This window comes from Rosa chinensis, chromosome 4 (genome assembly GCF_002994745.2).
Source record: "Rosa chinensis cultivar Old Blush chromosome 4, RchiOBHm-V2, whole genome shotgun sequence".
In the NCBI taxonomy this organism is placed as follows: domain Eukaryota; kingdom Viridiplantae; phylum Streptophyta; class Magnoliopsida; order Rosales; family Rosaceae; genus Rosa; species Rosa chinensis.
This window is the reverse complement of record NC_037091.1, coordinates 18,121,486-18,140,756: the sequence shown is the minus strand read 5'-3', so window position 1 is coordinate 18,140,756 and position 19,271 is coordinate 18,121,486. Positions and strand designations below refer to the sequence as shown.

General features: G+C 36.0%; 1 protein-coding gene across 3 annotated transcripts; it reads right to left on the bottom strand.

Moving 5' to 3' along the window:
* Positions 1–365: 365 nt before the first annotated feature.
* LOC112200234 (probable cyclic nucleotide-gated ion channel 10) lies at positions 366–18,497 on the bottom strand. 3 transcript variants are annotated; one of them, XM_040519224.1, is made up of 8 exons: positions 18,364–18,497; positions 18,128–18,224; positions 11,943–12,405; positions 11,356–11,547; positions 3,981–4,276; positions 3,647–3,761; positions 1,248–1,541; positions 366–1,054 (listed from the first exon to the last, which is right to left on the bottom strand). In XM_040519224.1, exons 2-8 carry the CDS (start codon positions 18,163–18,165, stop codon positions 533–535), a joined length of 1,920 nt encoding a protein of 639 aa, XP_040375158.1. In that variant the 5' UTR covers positions 18,166–18,224; positions 18,364–18,497; the 3' UTR covers positions 366–532. The 3 variants fall into 3 exon arrangements, with proteins under 3 accessions (XP_040375158.1, XP_040375160.1, XP_040375159.1); XM_040519226.1 differs by lacking the exon at positions 1,248–1,541; XM_040519225.1 differs by lacking the exon at positions 11,356–11,547.
* Positions 18,498–19,271: the final 774 nt, after the last annotated feature.

The following is a 19,271-nucleotide window of genomic DNA, read 5'->3' as shown; positions in this document are numbered from 1 at the left end:
CTTATAGAAAACATACAATGATAGCGACATGTAAGATTGTAAGCTACTTAGTTGACTGATACTTGTATAAAGTTAGCATCCACAATCTATGCGCACAAGAGGTAACAACGATGAGGTCTAATCAGAGTAGCGTGCAACCTTTTCATGAAGGGCTTAGGGCCCGAGGAGTTGCATTGGATTTTTCCAGTGAAACTATGATGGTAACTAGGATCAGCACAAGGAAAAAAAATTGTCAAACAAGATTTTCCCTGATTTCTTATATGCAAAAGCTAATTTTGATGCGGCTCTCAACTGGAACCTCCACAAAAATGAATAGAAAACTATTTATTTGCGGAATAGCAATGGTGAACGAGCAACATCTTTCATGCAGAAAATGTACAATAATAATTGACATATTTAAGAGGCACTAGAGTCGTTAAACAAGGATTCCTATGAAAGCCTTTTATTAAACAAGAGAGCTAATTAATCAAAAACAAAAAAAGTTTTTGTGCTTTAAACCGAACGTACAGTAGGGCAGTTGGTTACTTCGCAATCAGTTCTCTACTGTAAATATGTCCCAGCCATTTGAGTGCCTAGCTCTTGCCAGTCGACGGCTGCACCAGGCTGCTTGTATCGAAGAAGCTGCTGAATTCTCCCATTGATCGAGATCTACTTGAGGTACCTCCCTAGTAAAATGCCACCAATACTTTGACACAATGCTTTTTAGGTCGCTAGCTCTAAGAGCAAATGCTTCGACCTTTTCTTGGGACATAACAGTTCTAGTTGAGATGGGTAAGTCAGAATAAGAGGTACATTTGAATGCCCACTTCAAAAGCTCTTCTCCATAATAATCACCTCGCTTTAACCATTTATTGCTTGAAGAACCACAGCTTGTTTCTGCACCAATGTTATTACTAACCGTGTAACTCCATGCAATGCCTTGCGTGATGAATAGTGTCATCCCAAGTGGTTTCCCCTCTTGAATAATGTAGTTGTCTTCTATGTAAATGACTGGCTTTAGATGCTCACAAATCACATTCAACATTTTCTCATTCAAATTCTCAAGCATTGGCACCTAATTACGCAGATCAGTAATTAGTTATGGCCTGAACATCTCTATTTATGTTGGGATATGTGTACACAAGAGAACTTATACACACACACACGGTACTAAAGAACTTGATTCTAGTAAGTAGTAAGTCCTAATGTTGAAGAGTGTGGGATGCATACACACACACACACAGATAAAAGAAGAAAAAAGTACTTACTTTCTTTAGTGAAGCCAAACAAAGAAGGCGCATGATGCTTTTTTTGTACTTTATGGGAAGAATAGAAATGATATTCTGCATATCAATATCTTTGTTTTCTTCAATTTTGTGTACGTTTTCAATAATCACCGTCCTGAGAGCTTTTTTCGTTTTGTTCGTTGTCTTCAAATCCATAGAGCTCTTTGTCATTGTCTTCAAGTTAGAGAGACCATTTTTAGATAACCACAAATCTATATCCGGTTTAGTCAAATGCTTTTCTTTCAGTTTAAGCTGACTTGATCTTTCTAGTGATTCCTGCATATATATTTGTTCCATAACAAAAATGTTCATGATTGATGAGTTCATTATTTATAATTCAATCAGGTGTGAATGTGTATGTGTGTGCATGCATGCATAAATACGTACATAAGGATTTGCAAATACCAAAATGATGCTTAGTTAGTAGGACTATATTATAGAAGCCTAGCTTGGACAATATATTCATATGTATGAACAATACTAAATATCTATATACAAACTATATATACCTGCGACATCTGTACTTTAACATTATCTTTGAAGTTTTCTTTAGTTGTTTGAAAAATTGAAAAGGGTATAAGTGGCATCTCATATGGATTAGCACGTTGTAAAAGAGTACCCTTCATTAATTTGTCAGACTATATTTATCAGTGTTCTAAAACTCGGCCGCCCAGGCCGCCTAGGCGGCACCTAGGCTCTGGGTAGCACCTCTCCGCCTCGAGAAATGCATAATCGGAGCTTCTGGGGGTTTCCTTTTTTTTTTTTTTTTTTTTTTAAATTCACCAAATCTTCACCGTCGCTAGTCTCTTCTCAGTCTCTCCTCTCTCTCTCTAACTTAGTTGCTGTCGCTCTCTCTCTTTGCAGCTCAACATCTAAACTCCGAAACTAGATTGAAAATTGATCTCCAGTAAACACTCTTCGTTATGGTTTCCGGATCTTTAGGATTGGTTATTGATTGAATAATGAAAAGATCAATGAAGAGAGAAGGTGGAGATGGTTGCTACTGGTTTCACAGAGATAGAGAGAGAGAGAGAGAGAGAGAGAGAGAGAGAGGGAGAGAGAGAGAGAGGGGGGAGTGAAAATGAATGGGGTAGTTAATTACTTAATTGTGTCAAAGAGAGAGAGAGAGAGAGAGAGAGTAATTTGTGGCTACTTTTAGTTGGGAGGGAGAAGAAGGATAAGATTGCATGGCAACAAATTGCTTCAATTGAATACTACTTTTTGTTGGTTGGATAATTGAGTACAACTTCAAACTGTACCACCTCTATTTAATTAAATAAATATTTAGTTTATTTTTTTTAGGAGGATAAATATTTAGTTTATTACTCTTTTGAGTCTTTATAAGTTTTATATTTTCAATTACATAAATAAAAGCTATAAAAATTAAAATTAAAATTAAAATTAAAAAATACAAAACCGAGTAGGCACTCGCCTAGGCGTTTGGGCACTCCTCCCTAACCCACCGCCCGACTAACGACTAGCGATTTTTCGAACCTTGCTATTTATATCAATTAATTTTCATAGAAGAAGCATCCCTGATCAGTTTATTCATCAGTTTGTCCTTTCAAAATATAGATCAGTACGTAGTTGAGTGTGTAAGTAGTTTACGTTTGTGCTTGGTAAGCAAATAATGTGTTCCTAATCATATATAAAAGTTTGATCCATACTGAAGATCAAAAGATAAACACACACACACCGACGTCCATTCTAGAGAGGATATCCTTATTTTAAAAATTTGAAGATTTTTAACCACTGTTGATCCTTTATATTCATATGTAAGAATTGTGTATACAAAAAAATCAACCAAATTTATAAACATTCGGTCATTCAAAATTGTATAAACAAATGTAGTCCGTTAGAAAATATTAAAATGAATATTGTTCTAATCAAATAGTTAAATGTTTTCTGATTTTGCTAATTTTTTAGATAGATGGAGGATCTAGAGAGAACCTCCTTAAACTTGAAATGTGAAAATGTTTTTATTTTTACCATGTAGTTTAATAATCTAAATTATTCGTACTCTAGTTACATACACATATATGAATCTTATAAAAAATTCGCCAAATCGGAAAGCGTTTTAATTTTATCTAATGTACTACATTTTTTTACACAATTTTGAATTACCAAATGATTATGAATTTAGTTGTTTTTTTGTAGACACAATTCTTGTATAGGAATTTAAAGGATTAGCAGTTGAAATCATTGAACTAGGTCATATACTAGTGTAAGATAGTAAAAATCCTCAAATTCTTAAAATAAGAAAGTTCTCTCTAAAACAGGTGTATAGACACACATATATACTAATATACATACAAGGACATGCTTATAGCTTGAAGACATAATTTTATATAAAGCTAGGCTAATTAATCTTGCACACCAACCTGCACTCTTGCGTTGAGATATACCAAAAATAGCGCCATGCCACTAATAGATATCGCCACCGAAAAGATGATCTCCAAGAGTTGCGTGCTGGTAATTAGGTTTGAACCAAAAGAACTGCAAAAATATGAAATGTACGGTTCATTATATCATTAGATGCATGCAAGCTAGATATATGCAATGAAAAGGAAAGACAAACCATATACATAAAAGAAAGAAGAGAAAGATCATTAATACGTTAATTGTCTCTATATATACAAATCATCATAAATCGTCAAAAGATAAAATAAATCACATATAAATCATCATACAGTCTCTATAACTATAAATTCTGACCTTAAATTTCGAAGCGCCCACCAAAAAGATTGTGACATTCTTCGTGGAAGATTTAATGAATTTGTCACATTAGAATGAAGAGCATAAGAATATATACCCAAGTCGAAGACTTTTGAATTTTCATCTTTTGTAGGGCACAATTCTTGTAATAGCGTGATGTTGACCAACGGATAGTTGTATCCACATTGAAAATTACCCGTTTTTTTACATCTATTTCCTGGAACAGTTTTACAATATGGCTTCCAACAATCTATTTGTCTTTGTACAGCAAGACGATACCACAAGGCTCCAAATAGCTGAATGAACAATAAGGAAGTTCAGTAATATATAAGCAAGTTTATGTATACAATACTACAGAGAAAATATATATATATATATATATAATTCTATATGGAGGAAACTATAGGGGAGTGAAATACTCACTCCCCATTTTATAATCTCCATTCTATGTTTCCTTTTTTGGTAACTTCAATTTTATTTTTAGTGACTTAAATGGGGGCGGATCAATACCCACCTAAATTATAGTTAAAATTATACTATGATTTTAGAGCATTAAATTAGGTAACAACTAATGGTTGGGATTAAATAAGATATATTATTTTTGTCAAATAATATATTCCATTATATAAATAACCAAATAACTATCCATTAATTTCTTTCCCATTCTCTTTCAAATTCATTTATTACATACAACTTAATTATATATGCTCAATAATTACAGGTAATCCATCTCCTCAAAATATTTTCTTCTTTGTCTCCTTCTCTAAATTAATCCGTTGCATGAAAATAATTAATTAGGAAAATTATATTTTTGTTCAAGTAAATCCAGAATATGTGTCTGGCCTAAACTCTAGGTTACTTGACCTAGTGGTAATAGAGTTAGAATTAGACATAATATCAGAGAATTTTGGATATATCAAATCAATTGTAATATTACGTTTCCTTGTAGAACTCTGATTCTGTGTTATGTAATCCTCTATATAAAGAGGCCCATATTATCAATGAAAGTACGACTCAATTCTCTCCCAATTTTAGTTTTCCTTAAACACGTTATCAGTACGAGCCCTAACCCTAAAACTCTTCTCACTTAATCTACGGCAAGCCCTAGCCCCACAGCCCCGTGCTTGCTGCCCGCAGCCCTACGCTCGCCCGCTGCCTCCGTAACCACATCACACAGCTAGCCCACGCTAGTGTCTGCCCACGCTAGCGTCTGCCCCCGCGCAAGCCTGCGCGACCTTATACCAACCAGCCCAGCGCGCGTCGGTGCGATCGGTGCCACCCGCATCAACTCTACAGCATCCCCGCACATGCCCCTGTCAAGATCTGCCGAGCCCTCGCGACTCCGCGACCCAGCGGCCTCGCGACTCCTCAAACCTGAGACCCCGCGAGTCTGCAATTCTGTGACTCCGCGACCAAGCTGCAATCCTACAAGTCTGCTTGCTTGCACTAGGACAGAAGCTCGTCTCCAAATTCTATGACAAGGACCAAATGCGTTCTGCAATCCTAAGAGGTATGTTTTACTAAAAGTTCCCGTTTTTGAAGTTTTTCATTCTTTTTCTTCTTTTCTCGGTGACTTGCAACCTCCCTTCTTCTACCCCCATTTTCTTCTTCATAGGGGAGACCAAAAGTCGAACTGTAGGGGTTCGTGCTCACTCCAAGCTTGGAGCTTGTTGAGGTCTCCAAACTTAGAGTTTGTAGAGAATTTATGATCGACCACTTACGTCATTATTTCGATCTAATCCAGTCCCTCTTGGAATTGAATTTCTTGGAAACAACTACGCTCGGAAATTCCTAATTTCTTGGAAGCAACTACGTCAGAAATTTTTATTGTTTTCGTGGTAGCCTTTTTCGCTCAGAAACTAACCCTAATTTCTTGTTCTCTTTCAGGATGACTAACCTGAACAAATCGGACTTTGCTCCATTGGGAACAACTGGCTCTAGATATCATAGGTGGGTTCGTGATGTCCGCCAGCATCTCAAGGCCGATGGAATCTTGGATACGATTCTCGAGCCTAGCCAGGACGTGCTAACTATTGAGCAAGCTCAAACTTTGGAAGCAAATAGAGCAGCCTTAGAGGAAAATAAGACAAAAGCCATCATCCTAATGACTCGTCATATGGATAACTCGCTCCAGTATGAGGTATGAATGAAGAAGACCCCAGAAGGCTGTGGGTCTCACTCAAATAAAGATTTGGCAATGTCCATGACTCCTTGCTTCCTGACCTAGAAGTGAGATGGCATAGCCTCCACTTCTGTGATTTCAAGTCAGTTCTTGACTACAATTCGGAAGCACTTCGTATTAAATCCTTAATGGAATTCTGTGGTAAAGACGATGTTGACTGAGAAGACTCTCTCTATCTTCCCCGCCTCTGCATTGATGGTTGCTAAGAACTATCGAATCGATGTTACTGCAGGACGGATTACAAGGTCTCATGGCTCATTGGAGCTATGAATGGCCCTGAAAAGTATGACAATACCATTGTGAAGAACTATAATTCGAGATCCATGGAAATAGAGCATATTCCGGAATCCAATTATAGTCGCGCCCCTAAGAGAGGACGCCAAGAGCGAAACCCTAATCTTAGAGATACTTCTGGACGCTCTAGTCCATATAATCGCTCTAGTTGGGAAGGTAAACACCAAAATAGGCGAGCACGGAACCAAAGAGGTCAACGTGGAAAGAGAGAGGGAGGCAACGCCTCTGGCCATGAGGCGCCACCAACACTAAGAGCCATCTAAGTGACGCTTTCAAAGCACCTCAATCAATGGAGTTTGAGCAAAAAGATGTATGTTCTCGATGTGGAGAATCCGGTCATTGGGCACACATTTGTAGAGTTCGTGAAGAAATTGTCACCGCCTACAAAGCATATTGTGAAGCAAGAGAAGCTCACTATGTGGAACAAGAAGATCATGAAGATGATCTAGAGTGAAGGGTTGAAGACTACAAATCTGGCTGGGATCAATAGATCGCCAATTCTATTTAAGTCTTTATTTTTGCCAAGAGATGTAATAGGCAATATACTTTGTAGTAAATGCCAATGGTTTAGTCTTTCTTCAAAGTAGGCTCACCCAAAGTAAGTGTGATGTCTAGAAAGGTTATGAGATTAGTGGTACTTAAGCAAGCCTTGCTCCACCGACATCTCTCTACTCACCTGGTCACATTTATTTTGGAATTACCGAAAGAAGTTAGACTACTACCATTGTTTTGCATTAACTAGCATTTTGGATTAGATTTTCTTTGGTCAAAGAGACAATGATGTAACTCCGTTGGCTTATGAATAAAATTTCCAGTTCTTTTCATTATGACTCCATTTTGATTATGAGCATATGACTTTGTGACTACAATGGCTGGGCCATCAGTATTGATTTAAGGACATGGAATAGCCCAAGTTCTCCCTTGCCAAATGGCACCTTGATTACTGTCTCATAAACTCTCTACGATCCTAGGGCAAATCGCACATATGAATAGCCAACAATTTCCATGCGAAAGCGCATGTAGAGAACGAAAATGAGTTCCTTTGCAATGCCTCTAATGATTGTGAACAAAGGTGCATCTTAGAGAAGTTTATGTGTCTCTATAGTGGACTCTATGTCACTATTCAAGCTATTAAATCCAATAAAAGTTATGAGAGAAGATCTCTTGGATTCAGATACATAATAGCTTTGTCACGACAGGATAGGTCATCCTAGTCATGATGATCCGTCTACTAAAGACTTCACATGGACATCTATTTTCTTTAGCGAAACGAAGCATGAATCAAAAGTTAATTCTTGGACCAAGTGTGACCGCCGCCGCTGTCCACCACCAGCCTAGGCTGGCATAGTCCTTATCCATGACGCCATGGATAGTGTACATCATGGTGATGACGCCCCTAGTGATGTTGCAATCACCAACTTTGCTTCAAATAGCGTTTCAGATGCTTGGGCCCAACCAAAATCCTCATTGGTTGTTTCTAATGCCTCTCGCTCATTTTACAAAGCCCGTTCCTTAGGGAAATTAGGAATGAGACCGTCCTATGCAAAGGATATGTTACCTTTACTCAATCTGTTAGACAAGTTAGGTTATTTATAGTTTCAGTTCATTCAGTTTTCAATCCGTGAGGTTTCGACTGTTGGATCGTCCTTTCATTTAGGTGATTTGATCCTAAACATATTCAAGAAACCTTGTGGTGCCTCTGATGAAGTTTCGTCTTTATTGACATGGTCTTCAATTTTTAATTCACGTGTTTTGAACTTTAAACGCTTTCGTACTTCGTGTCATGACGAGTTGAGGCCTTGATGTGATTATGTGCTTGATGAAGTCGTTTTGAGCGGAGTGATGGCTATGTACTTTAAAGGTGGCATGTGAAGACGTAGTGAGATTTAAAGGTGAGTAAATCTCACGTTGTTTTAGTTGATAAAGTAGATGTTATTGTTGGGTCATAACTCATATATATATTTGGCCCTAAAATATGGAAATTACTTGTTCTAAAGTCCAATTTAATGTTGACTAATCCAATTTCATGTTTTGTAGAAAATCTTGATAGGATGAGAAAAAAGTGAAATTCTAGTAAATGTTCCTGCACCACCACTTTTGGCGGCACAAATGGCTACGCACCACCACTCATGTTGGTGCCATGTATTTTTCGGCTATATTCATGGAGGAGCAAGAAGGGTGAGTAACATAATTACATCCATTCACCATCATTCTATCTGAACCAAATTCCAAACTTTTTTGTTCCAATTCAACCATACCTTTACTCCATATTACCCATTTCGTACCTCTCTCTCTATCTATTTAAGCACCTTTTCTCACAAAGAAGAAGGGCATCACCCATACTTAGCCATTACATCTTTTTCTCTCTCTATTCTCTATATAACCCACTATCATCTCCTCCATAAAACCTCCATCTCCACCACTCTATTTTCCAACTACATTCGTACCCATAACATCTTACATATGCCAAGCATCATTATCAACTCAAGTCTTGAATAATGAGTTCAAGGAAGAAGTTAGAATGTAAGTAGAGCCACTACATCATCTCCATGAAAAAGTTTCCATGATCAACCACTTTATCATCTTTCATTTGTGGTCATCCCTAGCCATTTCTAAACTCTATTCTTAGATAGCTTATTGTTTTCCATTATGTTAATGCTAGTTTATGTAGATTTGTGTGAGTAGTCTATTGTTGGGGCTAGAGTTGAAAGCCCTAGCCAAACTTGTAATGAATTGAAGTTTGAGTCTTATTTGATGCAATTTCTATAATCATCTTCACATGCTAAATCAAGAAGTGAATGCTTGTATTTGAATCTAGCTAATTTGAATAGTTTGCATTTGTCATTACATGAACAATGTTTAGGGAATAGCTAGCTTTGGACATTGAAAGCATGATAGCACAGTAGGCGTATCTGTGAGGGTAGTGAGTTAAAATCACCTAGGTCTATGATTGATACTTATCCAGTAATTTAACTTGTTCTTGGGTAGTTATCCGGTAAAATCCCACTTTATGCATCTAGGAGCAAGGAATTAATACTTATCCAGTAATATAACTTGTTCTTGGGTAGTTAGTTTCGCAATTATCCAGTGAAAATTGATAAAATCAAAGGAGTTTAGGACTTAGTAGTCTTATCCAAATGCTAAGAGGGTAATTTGATATTTGGGATTGCATTATTTTTAGTTTGAACATCAATGCATGCAAAGGAGGCTATGGTGAACAACCTAAAGCTCTAATTTCCATCCATTTTATCACATCTAGTTTGACATAACCTAGTTTACATTTCAAGTTTCATTTTGTGTTAATTTGATTTGAAACCATTTCCAAAGCCAAAAATCAAACCATGCTATACACCATCTTGCATATATTCACTATTAACTTTGGTTCACTTATGAGCCCTTGTTTATGACTTGTACATTTGCATATTCATCTAGCATCCTCTGGGTTTTTCCTAGCTAGAGTGGGATTTTCCAATCTCTTGGATATGATATCCCCTACTCATAATCCTTACATTATAACTCGACCTTTATACTTAAGGGCGGCTATTTGGCTAACAGTTATTATTTTAGTAGAATTAATTATTAGCTGTAAAATCATATTTATTGTAAATAAATATTTGTTAAGTATATAAACTTGGTTCATGAGTAAGATAAAATGAAGTTTGTTATAAAATGATTTTCGAGTTAGTAAAGTGTGAACTATAGTTGGTATTAGTGGCATCCCTGAGTGGATGACTACATATATGTGTGTGTGTGTGTGTGTACACGTGATATATATATATATATATATATATCTTGGTGAAATTGTGTGTTTTGTTCACTAATGTTGTGCAATGTGATTTTGAGGAAATTAAATGATTTTGGAAAAGAAAAGATGGTATTGTTGGCTTGAGTTTTTGAAAGAAGTATGTACAATTGCGATGATTGTTTTGAGGAGTGAAGACTATAGTTTGAAAATGATTTCAATATTGTGACATTGCATTTTGAATTATGAGTGCACAATTGTGTATCGAGTGATGATAACTAAAGTGGTGATAATTTGTGTAGTAGTACCAAATTGGTGATAATTTTGTGTGGTGAAGTTGTGTAAAGGATGTCAGTTTGTTATTGAGTTAACAACGATTGAGATGGTTGCTGTGATGATTTGTGTTACCTTCAGATGCAAGAATATGGATTTTTGTGATTATTGTTATTGTTTGAATTGATTGATTTTAATGTAATTATCCTGAACTAAGTTTTATGTAGGGATCACTATGATTTGATTGATGTACTTTTAATTTGATCTCCTAAAGTAATTAATATGCAGGGGTTACTATGTTTTGAATTGTGTGATTTAGGTAATATCCTGAGCTAATTTCTATGCAAGGATTACTAATTACTTGATTTAATTTTGAGTGCTTTACATTGTTGTTAAGATTTCAAATGATTTAAAAGGTCATACATGTTAGGGTGAATGTGGTTGCAGCTGAGAGGTATCTTGTTGTTGCAGTTGCAGGTTGAGAAACTTATTATTTGTCTTCCATTATGTAGTGAGTGTGATGGGTGTATTTACTTGCTGAATTGTTATTTCAGTTTAATTTGTAAACTTGGTGAAATGTATGTGACTCTAATGAATGAGTTTGTATTGACATTATGGGTTCAAGGCATCTTTGAGTGCTTGTTCTTTAAAGAAGAAAAATTTCTGGTATTTTGTATTGATGTCTGAACTATGATGCCGGCAATATTTATGGTTTGTTTATTTGTTTATTAATTGTGCTTGAAAATTGGGGCGTGATAATTATTCTAACAAATTAAGATAAGATTACTCTTTTAGATACTTCTTTAGTGTGTGTGTGTGTGTGTGTGTGTGTGTTTTATTTCAAGTTTTTACAAGTATGATTGACGCATGAGATTGAGACTTACATGAGAAGCAAGGACAAAAGGAAGAAAATCCAACAAAGGTTTAAGCCATCTTCCCGTTGCAGTCTTTTTCATAAGACCCCACCTTTGTGATCCATAGATAAGAAAGATCCGTAGCATGTATTGGATGGAGGTGAAAGTAAAAACAATATAAACAGGATCCCAGTATACCATTACTATAGAGAGTAGGAGTACCTGTACACATTAGGCAATCAGTTAGGCCAATTAACACTTAAGTTTGATTCTGATACATGTAACAAAATATGAAATCTCTAAATTATGGAGAATAAGATCCCCACATTTGGTAAAAGTACTCCATATTTTTTAAAATGTGGGAGACCAACATTGTGAAGATTATAGTTATTTTTTTATGATGTATGTAGATCATCGATCATCAATATCAGGAAGAAGAATGAAATTCAAGCTTTCAATTTATAATCTAACTCCTTATTTCCTCTTTTAGTTGAAATCCTTACAAAAAGACAAAATTTAAATTACTAAAAAAAGAAACATGGAGTGTATTGTAAAATGAGGAGGTCGAATTTCACTTGGCTATGGAAAGCATTTTTCATGAAAATGGCTTCTCTTACCTCTGGAATAGGAAGGGCAACCAATATACCAGGTAGAATGGGTAACAACATGGAGTACCATCTTTTGATTACTTGTTTCCAAGGAACTTCATTCTTTTGATTATTTCTTGATTTCCAGCATGCCCAAAGTTTCTTACCCTTACGTCTCTTAAAAATTCCACAAAAGTAAATGATTATGTCAACAGCATAAAAGACATCAACGACCATTCGCAGACCAATATATGTCCACAGCAATTTCATGTCGTAAATGAAGCACATATGGTCTTCCACAATGACATTGATATAGCAGAACAAAGGATCAATGAAGACCGCAAATGAACACACAATAATGAAGAATGTATTCCACTTATGCATTCCATTAGCTGGTGCTTTGATAATTTCCTTTACTGGCTTTGCACTGGTGCTTCTTTGCCCTCCATTTTCCTTGTCAAACTCTCCCAATAAATTGATCCTATCTAAATTTCTAAATGTGACACAACAAAGATACATAAGAAACAATTCTAGAAATCGAAATAGAAGTTATCTGAAGAAATATTATATAGGGTATAGGAGAGATGTCTGTATACCAAAACTCAAATTTAAAACATGTATGCATGTTGTGTAAAACATTAACATAAAACTTAGCATCAAGTTGAGATGGTGATGGTAAAAATAAGGGCTCGGCAAAGTATTTTAACTAATCAAGATGTGCTTTATATAGAGGAAGACTGTTGGGTGGTATCAACAGGAGACAGAAGGTGAATCGTTGTGATGGGTTTTGGACAACATATGAAAAAATGGATTTGTGGGTATATGTGGGGTTTGAGGGGTTGAGAAAGAAAGATGGGTTATCTGGGTTGTTTATAAAGCATATTTGGTCCACTGATGGTGGACATTCACTAACGGGTCAACCACCATAAAAAGTGGTAATTTTGGTGACGTTGGTTTCGTCTCTATATTGTCCATAACTTTCATAAATGGAGTCTACCCCAAATATGAACGATGAGGGAATAATTTATCTCAAATGGTTTTCAGCTCTACCTTTCGAGGTAAATTCCTCATTTTCCATTGATATTTAGACTAAGCTCTAGTTATGAAAGTTATAGACAAAATAGAGACAAAATTAACCACACCAAAACCCGTTTTGGTGGTGGTTAACCTGCTAGTGACCATGTACAATTGGTGGACTAAGTAGTTTTTAGGGTTGTTTAAGGATGAAAACTTACAATAGTTAAGGTGAGGGTTGTTGTGGACTAATGGGATTCAAAGGAACATGGGGAGGATATAATTGGAGCAATGATTCCCTAAAATCTTAATCCATATTGGCCGTAGGATGAATTCCATCCAAGGTATTAATCATGAATTTTAATATATTTTTTGTTATATGTTTTTTTAATTATACGCACATTATTCTCATTCCAAAAGTGGAAAATTCAGTGGATATGATGCAACTACATGCTATATCACTATGCAATGTTATTTACAGAAATTGTTCCAAGGTGTGGCAAACTGGTTGAAGAAAATACTGCAAGATGTTATCTCCCCTTTGCAGAGTGCTTTTGTTCCGAGTAGACTTATCTTGGACAATACGCTAGTGGCCAATGAAGTAGTGCATCAAATGCATATCAATAGAAGGGTAGGATATGGAACTTTCAGTTTAAAATTGGATATTAGCAAAGCATATGATCGATTAGAATGAGAATTTTTGTGTCCGATGCTATTGAAGTTAGGCTTTGCGTCTGCATGGGTGGCGTTTGTCATGTCTTGTTAGGCTACAGTTAGATACTCTTTCAATGTGAACGAAAAATTGCGGGGCTATGTGGTGCCATTTCGAGGTATTAGACAAGGAGACCCTCTCTCTTGTATCTGTTTATACTTTGTGTAAAAGGCTTGTCTTCTTTGATTTTTTTTTTTTTTGTGCAACAGCCTTGGTTGCGAGGAGTGAAATTAGCTCCTATAGCTCCAACCATCCATCAACTCCTTTTTGCAGATGATAGTTTTTTATTTGACAGGGCCACTATTGAGGAATGTCAGCAATTTAGAAACATACTCTACACATATGAAGTTGCAGGGCAGCAAGTTAATCTAAATAAGAGCATTGTGGCTTTTTCAAAAAATGTCAAAATGCAAGAGCAGGAAGACTTGTCTTCTATTTTGGGGTGCAACTAGTGGACAAGCATGAAAGATACCTTGGTCTACCTACACATGTTGGTACGTCAAAAAAAGAATCATTCGATTATTTGAAGGAAAGATTGTCAAAGAAAGTGATAAGTTGGAGGTCTACTCAGTGGTGGTGGAAAAGAAATTCTTATCAAGGCCATAGCTCAAGCAATTCCGATGTAGGTGATGAATTGTTATCTTTTGCCTCAAGGGTTATGTTATGATCTTCACCAATTGTGCGCTTAATTCTGGTGGGGAGACACAGATTCAAAGAAGAAAATTCATTGGCAATTTTAGGAGTGACTATGTACACCAAGGAATGAAGGAGGCATGGGTTTTAAGGATTTGCAATTTTTTTTTAATTTAGCAATGCTTGATAAATAGGGATGGCGCTTATTGAAGAATCCATCTTCTCTCATTGCTTCATTGTATAAAGCTTTGTATTTTCCAAAAGTTTCTTTTTGGGAGACCGAGTTGGGGTCGCAACCCTCGTTTCCATGGCGGAGCATTTTGGAAGCTAGGTCGATTTTGCAAACAGGTGCTCGATCAATGGTAGGTAATGAGACTGATATTAGAATCTGGGAACATAAGTGATTGCCAACTAAGAGATATGCAAGCAAACCGTGATTGATTCAATCAGTTAATGGACCACAGTACGTGTCCGAGCTAATTGATCTCCCTTCAGCTACTTCGAATGAGGTAGTGCTTAACCAACTCTTCTCTCCTCAAGAGATTTCTTTGATAAAAAAGTTCTCATTAAGTCGTAGTCTTCTTGCAGATAAATTGGCATGGCAACCACATAAGAAGGGTATTTTCACAACTAATAGTGCTTATTATGTAGCCTGAGATATTGCCCTAAATTAGGTGTCTTTTCCTCCTCATTCGGACGAATTTCAAAGGTTATGTAAGACTACTTGGAGGGCCAAAATGCCAAGGAAAGTAGCGATATTTGGAGGGCTCGTCAAAACATCTTACCTACGAGAGAGAAATTACTTGCTGGAAGTTATGAGGGAGATATCTCGTGTGTTCTATGTGGCGCACAAGTTGAATCTGTTGGCCACGTTTTACCCGATTGTCAGGTAGCAAGAGAACTATGGGGGTCAGTTTCCTTACAACGCTCTCTTTCATTAACTCCAATCTTTGTTTGTTTTTAAAGAATGGATGTTGGAATGTGCTACTCGTCTTTCTTTAGCTCAATTTGAGAAGTTTATGATGTTCCTATGGGCCTTATGGAGTAATCGAAATGCTGCATTGTGGGAGGAGAAGCCTAGGTTGCCAACAGATATTGCCATCACCACGCTGGGTTGGTTTGAAGAATATAAAATGGTACATGGTTCTATGATACCAGGATTTCAAAGGGTTCTCAGATGGACAGCTCCTGAGGCATACGTTCTTAAGTGTAATGTCGATGGTGGCTATAATGATGATAGCGGAGTTGTGAATTTTGGAAGAAGTTGTGCGAATCTAGAGCAAAATAGGGTTTCCTACAAAAGGAAGAAAAGTCAACTGGTTGACCACCGGGTCAACCAAGTCAACTTGGCTCGATAGCATGAAGTTCAAGGCCCAAGACCAAAGAAGCACAAGTGAAGACCCAAGCCCATTTGTATTCAAATTTCAAATTCAAAATTGATTTAGTGACAATAATAATTAGTGGACCACACGCATCACACTCATCACACATATGGATGAAGATATTTATTTGTGTTCACACTAGGCACACACTCACTTACACTTTTACCCTTTGATTTTCTTTATATTTTCCAAAATGTTTTCTAATCTTCTAATTCTCTACATTTTTATTAGGTTGTTTTAGTCTTTTCATTTTACCATTTTTCTATTTGTTTTTGAGCCCTTGGATCTAGGGTACAAGTCCAATCTTGACCCTTGAACCCAAAGGGTATTTAAGCACCTTTGCACACACATTTCACACGTTTAAGACCCATTTTTCTACACCCTAGGCCTTTTGGCCGAATTTAGAGACCTCTCCTCCATTTTCCATCTTCTCTCTCATTCTTTCTCTTCCCATCTTCATTTTTAATTTCATCTTTTGGGATTGGACACTCAAGGCTTCAAGGGAATCATCATCAAGAGCACACATCCTTTTTGGGTAGTTGAGTGAAGAAATTACTTGGTTCATACTAGCCCATAGCTAGAAGTGACCAAGCTAACTCTCCTCTCTCTTCCTTATTATCTCTTTCATAATTTTTCTATGCTTTTGGTGATGTATTTGATAGGGTGCGGCTATTTCCACCCTACCATTTTCTTTGTTCACCCTACTTGCTCATTACACCCTACATTTTAATTTAAATTATTAAATTTACTTATGTAACCCATTTCTATTTCCAAGAATATCCTTATATGACATATCCAATTAAAAGAGATTTTTTTCTAATGATAATCTCATATTTAATTTATACCAATAAAAAACTATAATATATTAAAGTTTCCTAACAAAATCATAATCTAATTTACTTCCATTTTTAAAAAATTTTCTTTCTGCTTCAATGTTCATCTATGATGTCAATATATTAGTTAGTCAACAACTATGAGCAATGAAGAAGATATTGAGATTTTTCTTGCATGTTTTAAATTTTAACTTTCAGTGTTCACAAAATATATTGCAAAGATTTTGATGTAGTTAACACTAATGATTTTGTGAATTAAATAACGAATTCATGATGAAGAGATAACAAAAAGACAAAAAAATAAAAAGTAATAAATGTAAATTTGGGAGGAGAAGATGAAGATTAATGTTATCCAATGAGAAATTAAGTAATCTTTCTATTTAATTCATTGGTTATTTATTTATTCTTCCTTACAAATTTGGATTTTAGAAAATTAATGTACTTAGTAGTCATTTTGCACTTGGGTAATATAGTCTTTCAATAATTCAAATGTTTGTAGAGTGAACTAAGAAAATTATAGGGTAGCAATAGACGCACCCTATTTGATAATGGATTGTGAGTAGTTCAATTTTGGGAGTTAGGGTTGTGAAGCCCTAACTCATCTTGTGTAAATGTTGATGCTTTAATGAAATAAATGCAATTTTTATTGTGTATGCTTTAAATCCAAATTTATTGGTCCTTAGAAGCATGTTTCTAGGCTTTGTCAACCTTTGAAATTATATTGTGGGCAATTATGATGAATAGATTGATAAATTGACAACTTATTAGTCTTATGGCATCTAGGATTTGAGTGTGGTGACCATTAGCTAGCTTAATTGTAGCTAAGCTTACTTAGGTCTCTATTATCTTACTCTCTAGACCTCTAATTTTGGATATTGCTACCTTAACAGGCGTAGTGCCCAAATCAGAGAGTTGATTGTGGCCTTAACCAGCATAGTCAATACACCGAAAGGATAATTGGTTTAGTAGCCTTAACCGGTACTAGATACGGGACTCGACACATATAGGAAATGCATGCATTTGTGAAATTAGCATTGATGTTTACAAGATAGTTAGTGTGAATCACCCGACACTCCCATGTTTCCATTAATTTGAAATCCGAATTTAATTTCTTGCTTGATAATTAGTTGTTTTCTTTTATTTTAGTTTGCATTTAATTTGGTTTATTCTCAATTCAAAACTCCCAAACAAAATTCTACTATTCATTGTGCATAACTCATTTGGGCTACAAGTTAGTGGCTTTGCCGATGCTTGGTGCCTTGTGAATATTATTTTACTTTATTTTATTTATTTTTATTTCTCATTATATGCTTTTAAGTTGTCCTAGCGCCAATTACCTCGGTTAGGTCCAACACCTAATCCCCGATGTACGATAAACTAAGGTCCAAATACTTCCCTTACTTGACAACGATTCGTATGCTTGCGAGAGTATATGCATCAAACTAGGTGTTACTGGATTTTCTTGCCAAAATTCTTATGTAAGTTTTGTAAGCTATAGCCTTATGGCTGTTGGTTATTGAATAACAATCAACTTCTATTCCAAAAAAAAAGTATTCTAATGATCCGAATAGTAACTAAGAAATTAGAACTACATTCGAATCAAACACATGCAAGACATCTAATGGTTAATTTGGTACTAACCGTAAGTCAATTGATACGTTGTCGACTTGGTTGCTCATATCTCAGTATTTTGGATTAAAAGATACACAGTATCCTTAGAGTTTGAACCGTTACCACCCTGCAATACGGAGATCGAATTAAAGGTTAGAGAACTATGATATACGAATATAATACAGGACTAGACACTGAAGAGTTGTTTCATTTAGGAGAGAAATTCCAATGATTGAACTGCATATAGGTAATTGAAGGTAGCTTACGCGAGCTCTTTTTCTGCAGGACCTCAGATAGGAGCTAGCCGGGATTTTTCGAAAAACAGCAGAAACTGAATAAATGAAGCAAATTCTCCTTCAAACAGAAACTGAATTCGACTACTCGCATGCAGTCTGTAATAGCTCACAGCTCCTCGTTTTATATTGTACACCAAGAACGAGAAAAAGAAAAGTTGACAATGGGATTCGAATCACACATGCGTCTTCTTGTTGAATTTTACCAGTATTTTATTTTTTGTCCTAATGCTTAAATTAATAAATTTGAGCCGCTCATGAAGTAATCTCAGCCAATTAGCCGACTTTGACTTCAAGATTGGCGATTTCTGCAAGTTCCTATATATTTTCCATTATACAGAAACACGCCAATTGCTATCTGATAGGCGATAGCGGTCATGTAGGTTGATTGCGATTTGCTCAACGCACGAGTGGATAATACGCATACTCTGGCTCAAGAATCCATCAAATATGATAAGCTATCTAGTAATCGTTAATTCTTTAGGTACTATATATCCCCCGGTTAACCAGTAATTAATCATTTTTTCCCTAGTCCTAAACTTCTTCATAATTCATACAACTCTCTTGAATTTTAGGAACCTTAACGTTGTAGAAGCAAAAGCATAAGTACGTTCATGACATATACGTAATACGTGCGCCCACGGGTCTAGACCAATGGGGCACTAGTGCAAGAACGCTAGTATAAGAATCGAGCCTAATTTTGTTCCTATCTACCTAATTTTGTTTTTATCTACCTAATCTTGTTTCTATCTACTTCAGCCGTGCTAAGTACTTTGTTGAAAAGTATGGGTTACTACAGGAAGTCTATCCTTCTATGTCTGGTCACCATTACTAGCTAGGCCATCGTCGAAATTTCAATTTCCAATAGGCAAAAGTACAAT